At 48.6% G+C, this 13,984-nt stretch overlaps 6 protein-coding genes across 6 annotated transcripts; 2 read left to right on the top strand and 4 right to left on the bottom strand.

Moving 5' to 3' along the window:
• Positions 1-670: 670 nt before the first annotated feature.
• BGW36DRAFT_430451 (uncharacterized protein) lies at positions 671-2,091 on the bottom strand (the record flags this gene model as incomplete). The annotated part of the gene is made up of 4 exons (XM_046220846.1): positions 671-967; positions 1,008-1,567; positions 1,626-1,842; positions 1,900-2,091. The coding sequence occupies 4 exons, from the start codon at positions 2,089-2,091 to the stop codon at positions 671-673; spliced, it is 1,266 nt and encodes a 421-aa protein (XP_046068571.1).
• A 2,037-nt stretch (positions 2,092-4,128) lies between these two features.
• Positions 4,129-6,705, top strand: BGW36DRAFT_25521 (copper amine oxidase). Its single transcript, XM_046210023.1, has 5 exons — positions 4,129-4,464; positions 4,513-4,932; positions 4,985-5,323; positions 5,372-5,546; positions 5,603-6,705. Exons 1-5 carry the CDS (start codon positions 4,408-4,410, stop codon positions 6,661-6,663), a joined length of 2,052 nt encoding a protein of 683 aa, XP_046068570.1. The 5' UTR covers positions 4,129-4,407; the 3' UTR covers positions 6,664-6,705.
• A 372-nt stretch (positions 6,706-7,077) lies between these two features.
• Positions 7,078-8,287, top strand: BGW36DRAFT_260313 (Pex19 protein family-domain-containing protein; the record flags this gene model as incomplete). Its single annotated transcript, XM_046210065.1, has 3 exons — positions 7,078-7,231; positions 7,305-8,176; positions 8,234-8,287. Coding segments are annotated over 3 exons (1,080 nt in total), but the record flags the coding sequence as incomplete, so codon positions are not given.
• A 294-nt stretch (positions 8,288-8,581) lies between these two features.
• Positions 8,582-9,430, bottom strand: BGW36DRAFT_362245 (uncharacterized protein; the record flags this gene model as incomplete). Its single annotated transcript, XM_046214354.1, has 1 exon — positions 8,582-9,430. The coding sequence occupies one exon, from the start codon at positions 9,428-9,430 to the stop codon at positions 8,582-8,584; it is 849 nt and encodes a 282-aa protein (XP_046068568.1).
• A 651-nt stretch (positions 9,431-10,081) lies between these two features.
• BGW36DRAFT_25438 (uncharacterized protein) lies at positions 10,082-11,463 on the bottom strand. The gene is made up of 6 exons (XM_046210022.1): positions 10,998-11,463; positions 10,848-10,937; positions 10,769-10,797; positions 10,681-10,711; positions 10,572-10,629; positions 10,082-10,513 (listed from the first exon to the last, which is right to left on the bottom strand). The coding sequence occupies exons 1-6, from the start codon at positions 11,265-11,267 to the stop codon at positions 10,164-10,166; spliced, it is 828 nt and encodes a 275-aa protein (XP_046068567.1). The 5' UTR covers positions 11,268-11,463; the 3' UTR covers positions 10,082-10,163.
• A 711-nt stretch (positions 11,464-12,174) lies between these two features.
• On the bottom strand, positions 12,175-13,014 carry BGW36DRAFT_430446 (uncharacterized protein; the record flags this gene model as incomplete). The annotated part of the gene is made up of 1 exon (XM_046220845.1): positions 12,175-13,014. One exon carries the CDS (start codon positions 13,012-13,014, stop codon positions 12,175-12,177), a length of 840 nt encoding a protein of 279 aa, XP_046068566.1.
• Between the last annotated feature and the right edge of the window lie 970 nt (positions 13,015-13,984).

Genomic DNA, 13,984 nt, shown 5'->3' with positions numbered 1-13,984 from the left:
CCTGGGCTGGGCCTGCCACACACTAAGCGATTGGATCAGCCAACTGCGGTTGCGCGCTTGCCCGCATCCGCTGGCCGTTAGGGCTTAGGGTACGGCGGCGCTTCTACATGTGTACATTCTGCGAGACAGCTTGATTGTTGACTGTTGATTGTAAATTGATTGTGAATTGTTTGAATCTTGAGTATAAGTATTGAGTATTGGATTGTGTTATTTTATAATGTTTTTATACTGTTTGTTTGTTTTATAGGATTTTACTGCGCCGCTGCGATGCTACTCCAGTCCGGCTTCAAAAGTATCCACAAGCTGAAATCAAAAGAAAGAGAATACCGCCTCCCCGCCAGTTGCCATCGCCAGTATATCATCAGGACAGGGTATAATGAAGAGTGAACAGCCGTTCATATGTGTACAGACACGCACCACCTGCCAATGTAAACCAATATCGCCCAATCCAGGGATTTCTCGTAAATGCGCTAACGCCGGTTCAAACAATAAATAAAACACTTTTTTCCCGGATCTTCCACTGTCATCACATGCAAGGTATTCGTATCAAATGGCGAAAGAGGCTGCAAGATGGTATGAAGAAAAAGATGAATGGACAAGATATCTTTTGCCTCAACAATTGAAATTTACAAGGAATCGAAGGTACTCCACTGATGCGTGGGATTCAGCTTCAATGGCGGAGATTTTCCTGCTCGTAGCTGAACGGGGTTTGGAAGTGCATGCTGGCACTCAACCCAAAGGTATCGCTGTCAAGCACAGGCTCATATTGGCTGAAGAGAGAACCGCCAGCGCCATACATTCCATGATCGACATCGCCTGTCTGCAGAGCAGACGTACCCGACAAATTCATGCGGTTCTGGTCTGATGGTACTGGAGGTCGATTGAAGTCATGAACGTAGGTGTTAGCGTTGTGACCGTCTTCCGCAGTTTCAGTATCATCGAGCATGTCAGCTTGAGCATCATATTCCTGCTCTGTAGTGGATCAGAACTGTTAGAAGTGGCGCAACTGGAATTCGCAATTGGAATTCCGGGTGGAGAGACTTGCCTAATTGATCATAATGCTTTTGAAAGGGGGTAGCGTAGTAGGATGGCATGCGAGATGCCATTGTATTCGCCGACATCATCGACTGCGTTGCTGCGCCATACGGATCCATTGGCCCTACTTGAGGCATTCCCATCGGCTGTTGTTGGGCGAAATCTCGAGGCTGTGGTAGTAACGGTGGTCGGGCACGCTGTTGCTGTTGCGCTTGGAATTCTGTGTTCTTCGGAGATATAGCGCCTTGTAATGCGAAGCCCGGTGATTTACCTGTCGACGGCGACGATACATGGGATGATGGAGTAGGTTGAGGTTGGGGGGATGTTGTATTGAACGCACCATCACGCTGCTGGGGCTGATCCGGCTTTGGCGCAATGCTTCCAGAGCCATGGCGTTGAGCGGATGTTCTGCCAATTGCAGCACGTTCAAGAGAAGCAGGCTGTTTTGGAGCTAGAGGGGTTGATTTTCCTGGAGGGGGGATTGTTGAAGTGCTTCCGGTCTTGAGTCTTAGCTCTGTCTGCACATCGATACCTGCTCACACATACGGGTCAGTCAGTCTATTTATTGATAGCCATCACGGCGGACTGACCTTTCTCGAGGAGAATTCTTTCCAGCAGCGAGTTTTTGTACCGCAGCATTAGACATTCGTCGGCGGCGCTTCTGTGGCTCTGCTGTAAGGACTGAAGTGACTCTTCATTGCGCTTGATAGTCGTCTCTAGTTGTTTAATGTACTCGGTCCTTCTTTCGCGAAAGGCCGCCTGGGCCTGCCGGTTTCTCTGTTTGCGTTCTTCTGATGTGGCATAGATCTGTTATTGACAAGTCAGAATCGACATGAGCGATGAGCATCAGGCCGGACAACGTACCGGCTTCCTTCCCCCCTTCCTCTTCTGAGTTTGCACGGCATCCTGGGCCAACTGTTGTTCTTCTGGTTCGGGGGTCGAGACGGACGAGCTCAGCTCAGCATGGCCGTCTTGCGCGGGTTCGGTTTTGGGGACTACCACGTCCATGGAAATGTCATTGTCATTCAGGGCCCCGGCGTCGACCATAGAGACCATGGCAAGGCAACGGCGAGCGACGGCGGGGGACGCCACACAGGGGCAAAGAGACCCTCTTCACAGCAGGGAGAAGGGTCGTGCAGCCCTGGAGAAACTGAAGAAAGGGGAAAGACAGCAAGATCGATCGCGGGGTATGAGGGCAGCTTCCCAAAGGGCCGGGATTGCAGGCGCTCGAAACGCGCGGCAGGGCGGTTGTTTTGGCAGTAGGCGAGAGCACGGACGAGTCACAGGGCTGGCTGGCAGTTGCAGTGACATAAAAGAAATTGCGTGATGGGATGGATTGCAGGATGGCAGCGAGCAGGGCAGATCGAGGCAGATGGGCTGGGAGAGAAGAAGATGTGAGGTAAGAGAATTTACTAAGAGAAAACAGCGTTGCAAGACCGCGCAGAAGAGACAGTTGGTACTAGCCCAATAAGACGTGCTTTCTCAATGAGCGTGGGCTAACGTTGCCAGTATTTTTTTTTCTCTTCTGTCTGCTTGCTGGCACTGCTGTTTCTGGACGGGGTGGCAGCTGGATAAATTACTTTCCGTACAGACACGGTACGGGGCTCATACGAGCAGTGGGCGGGCAGCCAGTCAGACGGGCAGCTCAGCCCCGCTGCCGCGATCGGTGCGGAGTGCCATTTTTCCTTTTCCATTTTTTCCTTTCATCTTCAATACGTCACGTATTAAAATACAGCCTTCTTCGACATTGCTTATGCTGCCTCCGTTGCCCCCCAGCGCGTCAGTCGAATATTGTTCTCGCTACTCCGTAATCACTATTGGAATCCTTTCACCGGCGACATCCATCATCCAACTACACGCGTCAGCAGGGTCCCGGCGGGCTGGAGACTGGGGTGGAGTAGAGTTTGGCTGCATGGTTTGCTTTTTCTCTCCTCTTTCGGCGGCCTCCGGACAGCACAGAGCTTGCACCACGCGCTTTCAAGGGACTGTTCGGAGTGGACAGCGCCTTCCGAACAGCTCTATATAGTAAACCTAGACGACGCTCCTTTCCTCCGCCTTGCCGTCCAGTGGGTCAACCGCAGGGTTCCCAACGATGCTCGTTGTTCCGTAATTAATTATTACAACCATCATAGGAAATACGCAGAAAAAATAAAATACATGCGTAGGCAGTGCCGTCCGCGGAGAAGGCTCTGCCCACCCCCATGGCCAGGAGCATCCACGAGCTTGGCATTAATATTATTGCATCACCCTCGGGCCTCGAGGGCGATTGATCGTCCCTAGGTGACGAGGTCAGGCATCTGATCCTGGGGTGTATCCAATACGCACCATCTAGGATGGTGCAAGTATATAAGATACTGTTTCTAGTTGAGAGATGAGATATAGTTAAGTTATAAAATACAGCATAACAGGTATGGCAGGAACAAGGCTGCAAGGCAGCAACGTGGGCGGGGTTGCGATGCAGAAAATTCTGCTCGAGTCACGCGCCGGCTCGTTGCCAAGAGGAAGGAGCTTAGGGGTTGCTTACTTCTTAGCGTTCCTTCCTCTTCGAGCGCCCGGCCGTGGCTGCCGTCTGGGGCTGCCCGCATGGTCTTACTTTGCTGCCAGTCATTCTTCATCGCTGAGTTTGACTCTCCTCTGAACTTCCTCGTTCAGTTAGTCGCGCCATATCGATCGCTCCCAGCCTATGATCGTTCCCATGCGATTGACTTGTTAATTAAGCCTACTATGGGTGCCGTCGACCCAATCCGACCTCCTCTCCTCACCTGTTGCGCGCCTGCCCTGCCGAGACACGCCTTGCAATGGTTGGAACAATAACCTCCGGGTCTCGAGCACAGCGCCCAACAGGTCTTCGTGGACGCCGACTAGTTATGTGGTTTGTTTGATGTCAGGTTTCATGTATGAGGCAGTGACGTCACGTTGTCTTGCAACTCAATTCGCCGAGTCGCCGAGACGATGATGATGATTGTTATTCGGCTTGGTGAGCATCAGAACAGGAGACCCGATCCACGTGATATCCTGGCCGCTCCAGATGACGGATGTGATACCATGGCATCGTTTGTGTAATAGTTTATGCGGATTGAGCCAGATTGTGGTTATGTTGTTTGTTCGGCAACAGATGCTTTTAGAGGATAGACTTGCCGCTTATTTCATTGGCTGTCGGCGTTTCGTTGATATCTTGGTATCGTCTGCGCATCGACCTACCTTTGGAGGTATAGATGCACTGGTTGAACATAATCTAGTCGGGAGGCCACCTGTCGCGGAAAATGATCCGATTCATAGTCTCTCAATCTTTTTGTGCCAGCACTTGACCAGGAAACCGCCTTGTTCACACCTAGAATACGTCTCTAGACCAAATATCAAGATCCAGATACAATGGCACCCCTAGCTCCTCATCCCTTGGACCCATTGCGGCCAGAAGAAATTTCCAAGGCATGGCAAACCAGGAAAAGCGGGAGAAGCCTACTAATTCCATTGTAGACAGTCAGCATTCTAAACAATGCATACAAGGGCCATACACTGGTCTTTCGAGTGATAACGCTTGCGGAGCCTCCAAAGGCGGTCATGGTACCCTTCCTTGAAGCAGAGCATCAGGGAATCATTGATCAGCCGCCGCCACGTTGTGCTCGTGTACAGTTCTACCAAGATGTCGCCGCCCAATTTTACGAGGCACTTGTGGAGCTGGAGACAGCAAAGATACTTCGCCAAGAACACCTTCCGGGGAGGCACTCTTATGTCGATTCCACCGAGATGGAGGCGGCAGAGAGAGCATGCCTGAATGCTGCCGAAGTTCAGGATGTAATCCGCAAGCTTGGGCTACCTGAAGGAGCTACTGTCTGTATAGAACCATGGACCTATGGCACCGATGGCATGAACGATATGGCCGAGCGGATCATCATGGTTGGAGCCATCCATTCTTACACATAGTTTTGGTGTTGACTTCCTGACCCAGTGTTACTTCTACATGCGACTTTCTGAACATGGCGATGCCAATCATTACGCATATCCGCTGGACATCTGCGTAGAAATGTCTGGAGATTTGAAGGTGAAACGAATTCTCTCACTGCCATCAGGGCAGAATGATCGCTGTGGAGAAGTCAGCCAAGTAGGAGTACAGCCTTTTGACAGAAACAAAATTCACTCTACTCGCGAGTATCATCCTGACCTTGTAACCGAAAGACGGACGACAACGAAACCCTACTATGTCGTCCAGCCAGAAGGTCCTTCCTTTGAGGTTTCTGGAAATTTGCTCACTTGGGAAAAATGGAGGATGCGAGTGGGATTCAATTACGTGAGTTGGAAAACGACATTGATAAAAACACTGGTTGACTTTGCTTAGCGCGAAGGCCTAACATTGCACGATATTACATACGATGGTAGAAGTGTGTTCTACCGGCTCTCATTGTCTGAGATGTTTGTTCCTTATGGTGACAGTCGAGCTCCATATCCGCGGAAGGGTGCCTTTGACCTCGGCAGCAACGGTGCTGGTGTGAATGCGAATGCGCTTAATCTGGGTAAGTTGAAATCGTCAATCATTCTAATTAAGGAGGCTCTGGCTCAGATGTTGTAGGCTGTGATTGCTTAGGGCATATTAAGTACTTTGATGGTTACCATCATACCATTGCCGGAGACCCTGTCGTTCTTCCAAATGTCGTTTGCTGTCATGAAATTGACGATGGAATTTTGTGGAAGCACACAAATTATCGCACAACTAACGCCGTCGTGACTCGGTCCCGTATACTGGTGCTTCAGACAATAATCACCGTCGGAAACTACGAATATATCTTTGCTTTCCAATTTACACAAGATGCTCAAGTCAATTACGAAGTCAGAGCAACTGGTATCTTATCTACAGCACCTATTAATCTAGGAGATAGCGTACCTTATGGCACCATGCTTGGACCCGGAGTAATGGCTCCATACCACCAACATCTGTTCTCATTAAGAATCGATCCAGCTGTGGATGGCCAGAAGAACTCTCTGATGGTGGAGGAATCGCAGCCAATGCTAGTGGACGATCCAGCTGTCCACAATCCCTTTGGGGTTGGCTACACCACGGTCACGAAGCCTGTTGAACATGAAACACCGCTTGATACAGATGTCAGCAAAGGCCGCGTCTTCAAGATTGTGAATGAAAATGTGATCAATCCGATTACAGGTGGCCCTGTTGGATACAAGCTGGTCCCCCATTACTCGCAAATGGTGCTGGCCCATCCCTCGTCTTATCATTTCAAACGATCCGAATTCGGTGAGCACGCTGTATGGGTAACCAAGTACCATGAAGACGAGCTATTTAGCTCTGGACAATTCACCATGCAGTCACTTGGGGGAGAGGGTATCGCGTCTTGGATTCGGTCAAGGGCACCCCTTGATATTCGTAATGAAGATATTGTCGTTTGGCACACGTTTGGTACCACTCATAACCCGCGAGTCGAGGATTGGCCGGTGATGCCGGCGGAGAAAATGCTCGTGTCGCTGAAGCCAGTGAATTTCTTTACTGAAAACCCTGCCATAGATGTTCCCATTAGCACGCAGGAACGGAACGGCAGTGTGCTTGTGAAGAGCAATGGAGATGGGAAGCCCTGCTCCCAGCAGAATACTCCCCAAGAACACGCGTCTTGTAACCAGTAATAGGGTTGTGATCACTATTGTTTATCTACTTTCAGATACCGACATAGATCTAAATGGATGGTTCTTTTTGCATGTGAAAGTGGTTCAACGCAACTGTTGTAGACCACCGTTAAAATGTCGTACCGCTGGATTACTTGATATGATCAATATAACAGCAGCAGTTAATCCATAGAAATATATCCAATACTGAATATAAAAAGGTAAAAATACTAAAATCATAAGAAGCATGGGTAGAAGTGAAGAGCGAATCGAAGTGGAGACCAGGATCTTTGTTCCCCGCATTAGCTTTTAACGTTCGGTCTTCCTCGGTTGAGACCCAGAAAAAATGAACATTCGCCTTCAAATAACTTCTCACCAGATATTATTGATAGAATAATTCCTATCTCGCCTGAATTTGCTTTCAACGTGCCTACAATGTCATCCACAGAGCAGACAAGCGAAATCACTGACAAGACTGATGAGCAACTAAGTCCCCCTGCTCCCAGCCAAGGCGGGGAGAACACAGCAGCCCAAGTTACGCCGGCCAAAGCCCAGTATGACGACGATTCAGATTGGGAAGATCTAGACGGTATACACATACATTGATTCAATTAAAAAAGGAGAAATATAGGTTATCACTGACATTCTATCCACTGTTACAGATGTCCTAGATGATTTCAACCAGCCGAAGCAATCAAAAGCGACGACGAAAGACGCCGCCACAGCAGCCACAAGCGCAGCCAACGATGCTCTCCCCGACATTCCTTCTAATCTACCTAATATGGAAGACCTGGATCAAGAAGCGTTTATGAAGCTACTAGAAAGTGATATGTTAGCTAAACTCACGAGCGAAGCTAGCATCGAAAGCCCATCATCTCAGGAGCCACGCAAAGCCGCAGAAGAAACCGAAATTCCCGCCGAGAATACCGCGTTTGAGAAGTTATTCAAAGAGATTGAGGATAGCGGCGTCAATTTTGAGCAGCTTCTAGGAGGGTTACTTGCTGAATCGGTGAAGACGAATCAGAAATCGACAGAGGCAACGGAGCAGACCGGTAGTAGCCGTTCGGAAACCCGCGAAGGTGCTGCTGCTGGTGCTTCAGGAGATGTTGCTGGGGAAAAAGCATCGTTTCAAGACACGATTCAGCAGACGTTGAACCGAATGCAAGAATCAGGGGACAAGGCCACCGCTGCCACGGCTGAAGATGGCGATTCGGATATGATTAACCAATTATTCAAAACTCTTCAACAAGGAGGTGGACTGGGGGAGGGCGAGGATATGGACATTGATAAGATCTTCTCGACGATGATGGAGCAGCTTTCAAACAAGGAAATGCTGTATCAACCAATGACGGAACTGAACGACAAATATGGCCCGTGGTTGGAAGAGAACAAAAGCAAAGTCACAGCCGAAGAGCTCGAGACCTACGAGACCCAGGCTCGACTGGTTAGTGAAATTGTGGCTAAGTTTAACGAGAGTGATTATTCGGATTCCAAGCCCGAATGTCGCAAATACATCTGGGACCGAATGCAGGCGGTAGGAAATCTTCACTCAAGTATTTCATTTTTCCCGTGACTGACTACTTTTAAATAGATGCAAGCAGCCGGAAGTCCACCGGAAGACCTCATTTCGAACCCTCTGAATGATTTAAATCTTGGTGGTGGCAATGATCCGAGTGGCCTTGTGCCGCCGGATTGTGCGCAACAGTAGTTAGATAGTCAAGAGATAGATCAGGCTCGGCATTAAAATGCGTTGGATTTGCTTTGCTTTGCTCTTATATACGTTGGTCCTTCCGTGGCTTTTGCACACTAACATGTACATATACCCCCTCACGATATCCATATTGGTAGAAAATATTAACAATGTACTCAAACAATACATGCATCCTGCCAAAATTTCCCGAAACGCCATTTTTCAAATCAAACCTGGCAAACCCGCAAATCACCCCGACATATCCATATCCAGTGACTGCTGTTGATCGTTGCCCACAAGCTCTTTGAAAATATCTTCATAATCCATGTCATCATCAAACGACTGCTCACTTTTTGTGGGCGACACTGTTGTTTCATTCTCCGGTATATTCTCCAACAACGCATCCATCTCATCCTCGTGCGAAAGAATCTGCTCGAGCACATCCTGCTCGGAATCAACAGCCATTTGCAGGTCCTCATCGCTGAGTTCTCCTTCGTCTAGGTGGTACTGCTGGAAAATCATATCCGCTTCCCGCCGCATTCGCTCCTGCCACTGCTTCTGCTCGGAAATGTGCTCCATCATCATGATAGATTCACCACGAGCATTGAATCGCGCGTTGTCGCGATCTCGTTTGACCTTGTTCAGGAAGACTGTGCGTTGTTTGGAGGCATGTGCAGTCGATGAGGATGAGCCACTAGATGGCGAACCAAAGATCTTTGCGAACGGCCGATTCGATGAGCCGGATTTAAAGCGTTGTTCGTATGTAGACTCTTTCTCAGATGAGGTTGGTGTGAATGAGAGTAGGTGGCTAGCATTCTGCTGGTTCGGAGAGTGGAAGCCAATGGATTGGTTATTGTTATTCTCCTTGTCGGCGGCGCGGTTATCGGCATTGTTATCGGTGCATGTGTTTTTCATCGTCGAGAAGATAGGTGCTGGTTTCTTCACACTGTTCGTGTTGCATAACCCCAGTGGCGATGGGGTATGCGCGCGATAGGCGGCAAAGGGGTCGACGAGGTATCCGAAATGGAAGTTATTTTGTTGTTTGAAAACTTGGAAATGCTGAGGATGCTGTGGCTGTTGAGGAAGAATTTCGTACATGTTTGTGACGTCTGATGTGTCTATTAAGTGTTGGGAGTTGAGTATTGTTCAGAGATGATGGGATGATTCGGTAAGAGCCGTTTGTGTGATTCCGAGGTTGATAAAAGAAACCAAAGATGCTGCAGTTTTTCAATGCCAAAGAGCACACAGAGCCGTTATGTATCAATAATTTTGAAGGTTGTGCATTACCCAGCCATGAGCATGCTCGATTATTGTGAAGGTCGCGTCAGCACGCGTTGAGCGGCCGATAAGATCTGCGCTTATCACCTGCCCGCGATTGCGCTAGCCTGATGTGGAAACCCCTTGCAGACCTGGCATACCTCAAGATACCTACTCCTAGTCTACTACGTCTTTATTTCTTCTTGGTGCTACTGAAGCGAAGAAATTTTCAATAAGCTTATTTTATCTCCATGGCAGTGGGGAAATATACTGAGATCCCTTTCTATCATCATACCTGATGTAATAGAGGCGGGCTCTATTCCTCCTGCGTGATGATATGGTTCTATACGAAGACTTGCTCCAGACCTGCTCTAACCGATCCTGATTTTCTCTAATAAGTTCTCGAACCATGTCAATCTACTATGCGCTCCAGTTGCCGTTGTTCTCTTCATATATTATTGCTAAATACATACTACGAGCGATCCGAAATGGAAGACAGTTCTATATCATAATATGCGTCTTCTTTTTATTCATTATATAAATGTGTATAGATGTTATGTACATTCAAAGCTTTTTATAATTCACATTTTAAGATATCCTGGTTTTGAGTGATGGTCGTGTATTGGATGGTGGACTGCGTAGTGGAACTAGCACTCGATGTTGTGATCAGAGGTGCAGTCGTTGTAGATACGCTGCTAACGCTGCTAGTAGTTGTTGATGCTGTGGCTAATATGGACGTTGAGGATGAAGCTGAAGTTGATGTTGAAGTTGAAGTTGAAGCTGAAGCTGAAGCTGACGTTGAAGTAGTGCTTAAGCTTGTACTTGTACTGGTGCTTAAACTCGTGCTCGTGCTAGTAGATTCAGATGACGAACCCGTCGATGCAACGGCTTTATTAACATTTCCCTGTGCTGCGAAGCAGCTGCCTGTGATAACGGACTTAGGGAAAACGCCCCTATCACATATTCAGAGGATTGCACTGACTTTTCTGAGTTTGACAGTCGGAAACTGTATAGCTTATGTTTGTATTCTGATTTGCTGCCTGGTTTCCATGAGTAAAAGAAAGCAATATTTGTGATTTCAACTGCCTCACCCGCTGACATTTGTTGAATTGAATATTGCAGCTGTATAATTGATAATAGATCAGCCTCATGTCAGATAAATATTGTAAAAAAACAAACCTTCGCTGTCCTGCTGAGATAAGGTCTGTCTGTAGTAATCAGTCAGCCCATACCCAGACGAACAAATGGATGAACCCACAAATGTATTATTTCCAACGGCAAACGGTCGCATTGGGTCGTTTGTTCTGTTAATAGGCGGTGCAAGGCCTCCTTTATCACCGGTGTAGCTCTGATTATTCAGAAAAAGCCAGAATTAACCCAGCACATATCAAGCCAGGATAGTTCGAACCTGTAAGTTGCCTACATCGCCACGCTTTTCCACAATCCCCACCACGGTAGACTTGATAACACCGCCGCTAAACCCTACCGTGGTCGACGAAGGGTTATACCGAAGTGCAGTGGCGACGACGGGGCTGAGCAGTAGGCCTATTGAAAGCAGGGCCAGGACGGTTGATGACAAGGATCGCAGCGGTGTTCTTGAGTTAGATTGATGTTTTCGGCCGTGATAGGGAAGTTCCATGTCTTCATTTGCCTTTTCCTGCTCTTTGAATGCATGCATGTAGAGAATCAAAGCCGGAGGCTCAAATGCTCGAAGAGCGATGAAGGGGTGGGAGTGGGAATAGAGGGGACTAATAGGTGGGCGCCATGATCATCAGTGCTACTGTATGATATGCGGAATACGAATGGACACAGTTATAGCAGATCAAGGGGTGGATTCAGATGCGAGCAACCTGATGTAGACATGATACATCGGTGTTCGCAAGTGGCCTGGTTGGGCTGGCGATGGGTTTCACAAGTGTCGGACCATGCCTGACGGTTGGCTGTTGACGGCGCGCTGATTGGCGGATGCATGAACCATAGTTCCTCCGTGATGCTGAACATCACCAACCAGTCTGTAGAAGAGATGCTGCTTGAAAATAGTTGACTTCCCTGGAATGACGTAGCCTACTGGATGTTTGTAGATCTGCAAGTATTTTTACAAGTGATTTCAATTGACATTGCCAAATATTATTACATACATACAATAATGGGTGAGCTCCAAACCCAATTATCGGAAAATCAAATGACGACGACGAAGTTTGTGTTCTCAAAACGCCTCAACCCACTTTTCGCCTTAAGAAAGGTGAACTAATAATAGGGTATTCAGGAAAAAGGTATACGGTACTCTCCGCTGATAAAGAGTAAACCGTCATGTGCGGGCACGATGTCGCAAAACGTAAGGAATGTCATGGTGTAAGCCTCGGTGGAGTCGAATCAATGCAGTCAGCTAAACGCGCAGCCCCTGCAGGGATGGTCTATTTCCAAATCAAAGTCAAGGAAAGGATAGCGAATTCGCAAAAATTAACACGAAAAAAATCATATCTGCTAGAACTTTCTCCATAACGCCGAAGAAAGATAGGTAGAAGAATTTTGTTAAAAGTAACTTGAAAGCGTATTGCGTTATGGTCTTTTGAGACACAATTTGTCTAGAAGTTGGAGGCGGCGTTCACAGGGCCCGGATTGTGGTACTGGTCAAGGGTAGATCGGAATGGCGTTCCAGTAGATCCCGGGCTAGGTGCCTTTTCGCGGAGGTTGGAGCCCACTGCAGTGCCGGTACCCATCAGATCATCCTCATCGTTGTCATCACTATGTCGGTTGCGTCCCCAGACTCTCCACAAAACGAAGGCGATCCCAGCGATCAAAATGGCACCACCGACACCAACGACAACACCGATGATAGTATTCCTTGTGTTTGTGCTCAGTCCACTGCTGGAGCTGGATCCACCCGTGCTGATGCTGGCATTAGGGGAAGTGCTAGATGCTGCAGCATCGGTTCCAGTGCTGGTTGAGGTTCCGGAAGAGATAGTGGTGGTCTCTGTAACGGGTCCAGTATGAGTAGCGGAGGCAGTCGCGTCTGGAGCAGTCGAGGTCGAGCTAGTTGATGGGGGGTTGGTGGTCTGAGAAGCGACTGTATCCGTGGTTGACGTAGACGATTTAGAAGATGTAGTAGATGTAGACGAAGTGGACGAGGTCGACGAAGTCGAAGTCGTCGATGTAGACGTGGTCGGTGGGGCCTGTGATGTGGTAGAGGTCGAGGTAGGCTCAGGCGCAGAGCTTGTTGATGATGTTGCGGGAGCAGTTTCGGTCTGCGAGGCAACAGTGTTGGTTTTGGTATCACTGGCAGATGAAGTTGCAGTATCGCCACCAGTGGCACTTGGCGAGGGAATGATATCGCTCAGGGGATCAGCTCGTTCCTCGATATCGTTGATGGCACCAGAGACAGCAGCGAATAGATAGACACCGGCGAGCAAGTAAGACGAACGCATCTTGATGGGATTGACCCGTCGACGGACGGACTCGAAGAGAAACAGGAGTACCCGGGCGACGAGGCTAAAGTATGTGAAGGTGCGATGGGTGTAGCTTCCGCGTCTCTCGAGTGCGATGAGAGACCAGGTCGAGAGTATGCAGAATGGAAAGCGAGTGACAGAAGAGAGGAACGAAAGACCAAGGGAAAATAATGCACGGTGAAGAGAACGAGTGTGGTCCTACGACGTTGTGATGGCTGACTATGACTGACGGACGGGGGGGAAACAACGGAAAGGGAGGGAAGGGAGGGAGCGGTTTCTAGTTGGGAGGGAAAACACAGGCTCCAGCCTACAATGTACAAGTGTGCGACTCCACCCGGTCTGTCAGACTGGTCCGCCGCGCCGGCGCTAGTGACAGACGGGCCACTCAGAGGTCATACATGGGCGGAGCCGGCCCCTGTTCGACGCTGTCTGTCCCTGATGGTGGCCAATACCAGCCTATGAGAGCCCTCATAGAGACCCACTAGCTGACTACTTTAGCTCCTGGCCTAATGCGGTCTAGTGTATTTCCGACTGCTCCCACGTTGCATGTCACGCTACGTATTACTTGTACTTAAGTAGCAACTGCACAACGCACACTATTATTTATTATCATCGTCATACTATTTATCATTTATTATTATTGTAGTATGACCGTTGACTACTACTGTAGCGTTTATGGCCCCTGGCGGCTCCTCTGTTGCCGCTGTGAAACATGGCTAGGCCGGCCCTGTATGCCACTGCTTGGCACTGCTTATGATCAGCAATAGTGGCCGTATTATTGTTGTGGCAATAATTCATTGAGGCGCTGCCAGAGACCATTACATCACGAATATTATTCCGCCGGGTTTTCACAATGTTGCGAAACACACTACGCGTACCTTCGGTTATTTCAACTGCGTTACTCATGGTATGCCAGTAAGAAGGATTGATGCGCTCATCTCATTGAAAT

The sequence above is a fragment of the Talaromyces proteolyticus genome, assembly GCF_021365285.1.
Source record: "Talaromyces proteolyticus strain PMI_201 chromosome Unknown BGW36scaffold_10, whole genome shotgun sequence".
NCBI classification, from domain to species: domain Eukaryota; kingdom Fungi; phylum Ascomycota; class Eurotiomycetes; order Eurotiales; family Trichocomaceae; genus Talaromyces; species Talaromyces proteolyticus.
Note: the sequence above shows the minus strand (reverse complement) of the source record. Positions and strands in the feature narration are given on the sequence as shown.

What these genes read in the sequence shown, in the direction of transcription:
- BGW36DRAFT_25438 (XM_046210022.1), bottom strand. Translation starts at nt 11,267, where the DNA reads ATGCATGCATTCAAAGAGCAGGAAAAGGCAAATGAAGACATGGAACTT. An exon ending in AATTCAACAAATGTCAGCGG is followed by an intron (nt 10,630 to 10,680) that starts GTGAGGCAGTTG and finishes CATGGAAACCAG; the next exon opens with GCAGCAAATCAGAATACAAA. An exon ending in CGACTGTCAAACTCAGAAAA is followed by an intron (nt 10,514 to 10,571) that starts GTCAGTGCAATC and finishes CCGTTATCACAG; the next exon opens with GCAGCTGCTTCGCAGCACAG.
- BGW36DRAFT_25521 (XM_046210023.1), top strand. Translation starts at nt 4,408, where the DNA reads ATGGCACCCCTAGCTCCTCATCCCTTGGACCCATTGCGGCCAGAAGAA. An exon ending in GGCCAGAAGAAATTTCCAAG is followed by an intron (nt 4,465 to 4,512) that starts GCATGGCAAACC and finishes ATTCCATTGTAG; the next exon opens with ACAGTCAGCATTCTAAACAA. An exon ending in TGCGAGTGGGATTCAATTAC is followed by an intron (nt 5,324 to 5,371) that starts GTGAGTTGGAAA and finishes GACTTTGCTTAG; the next exon opens with CGCGAAGGCCTAACATTGCA.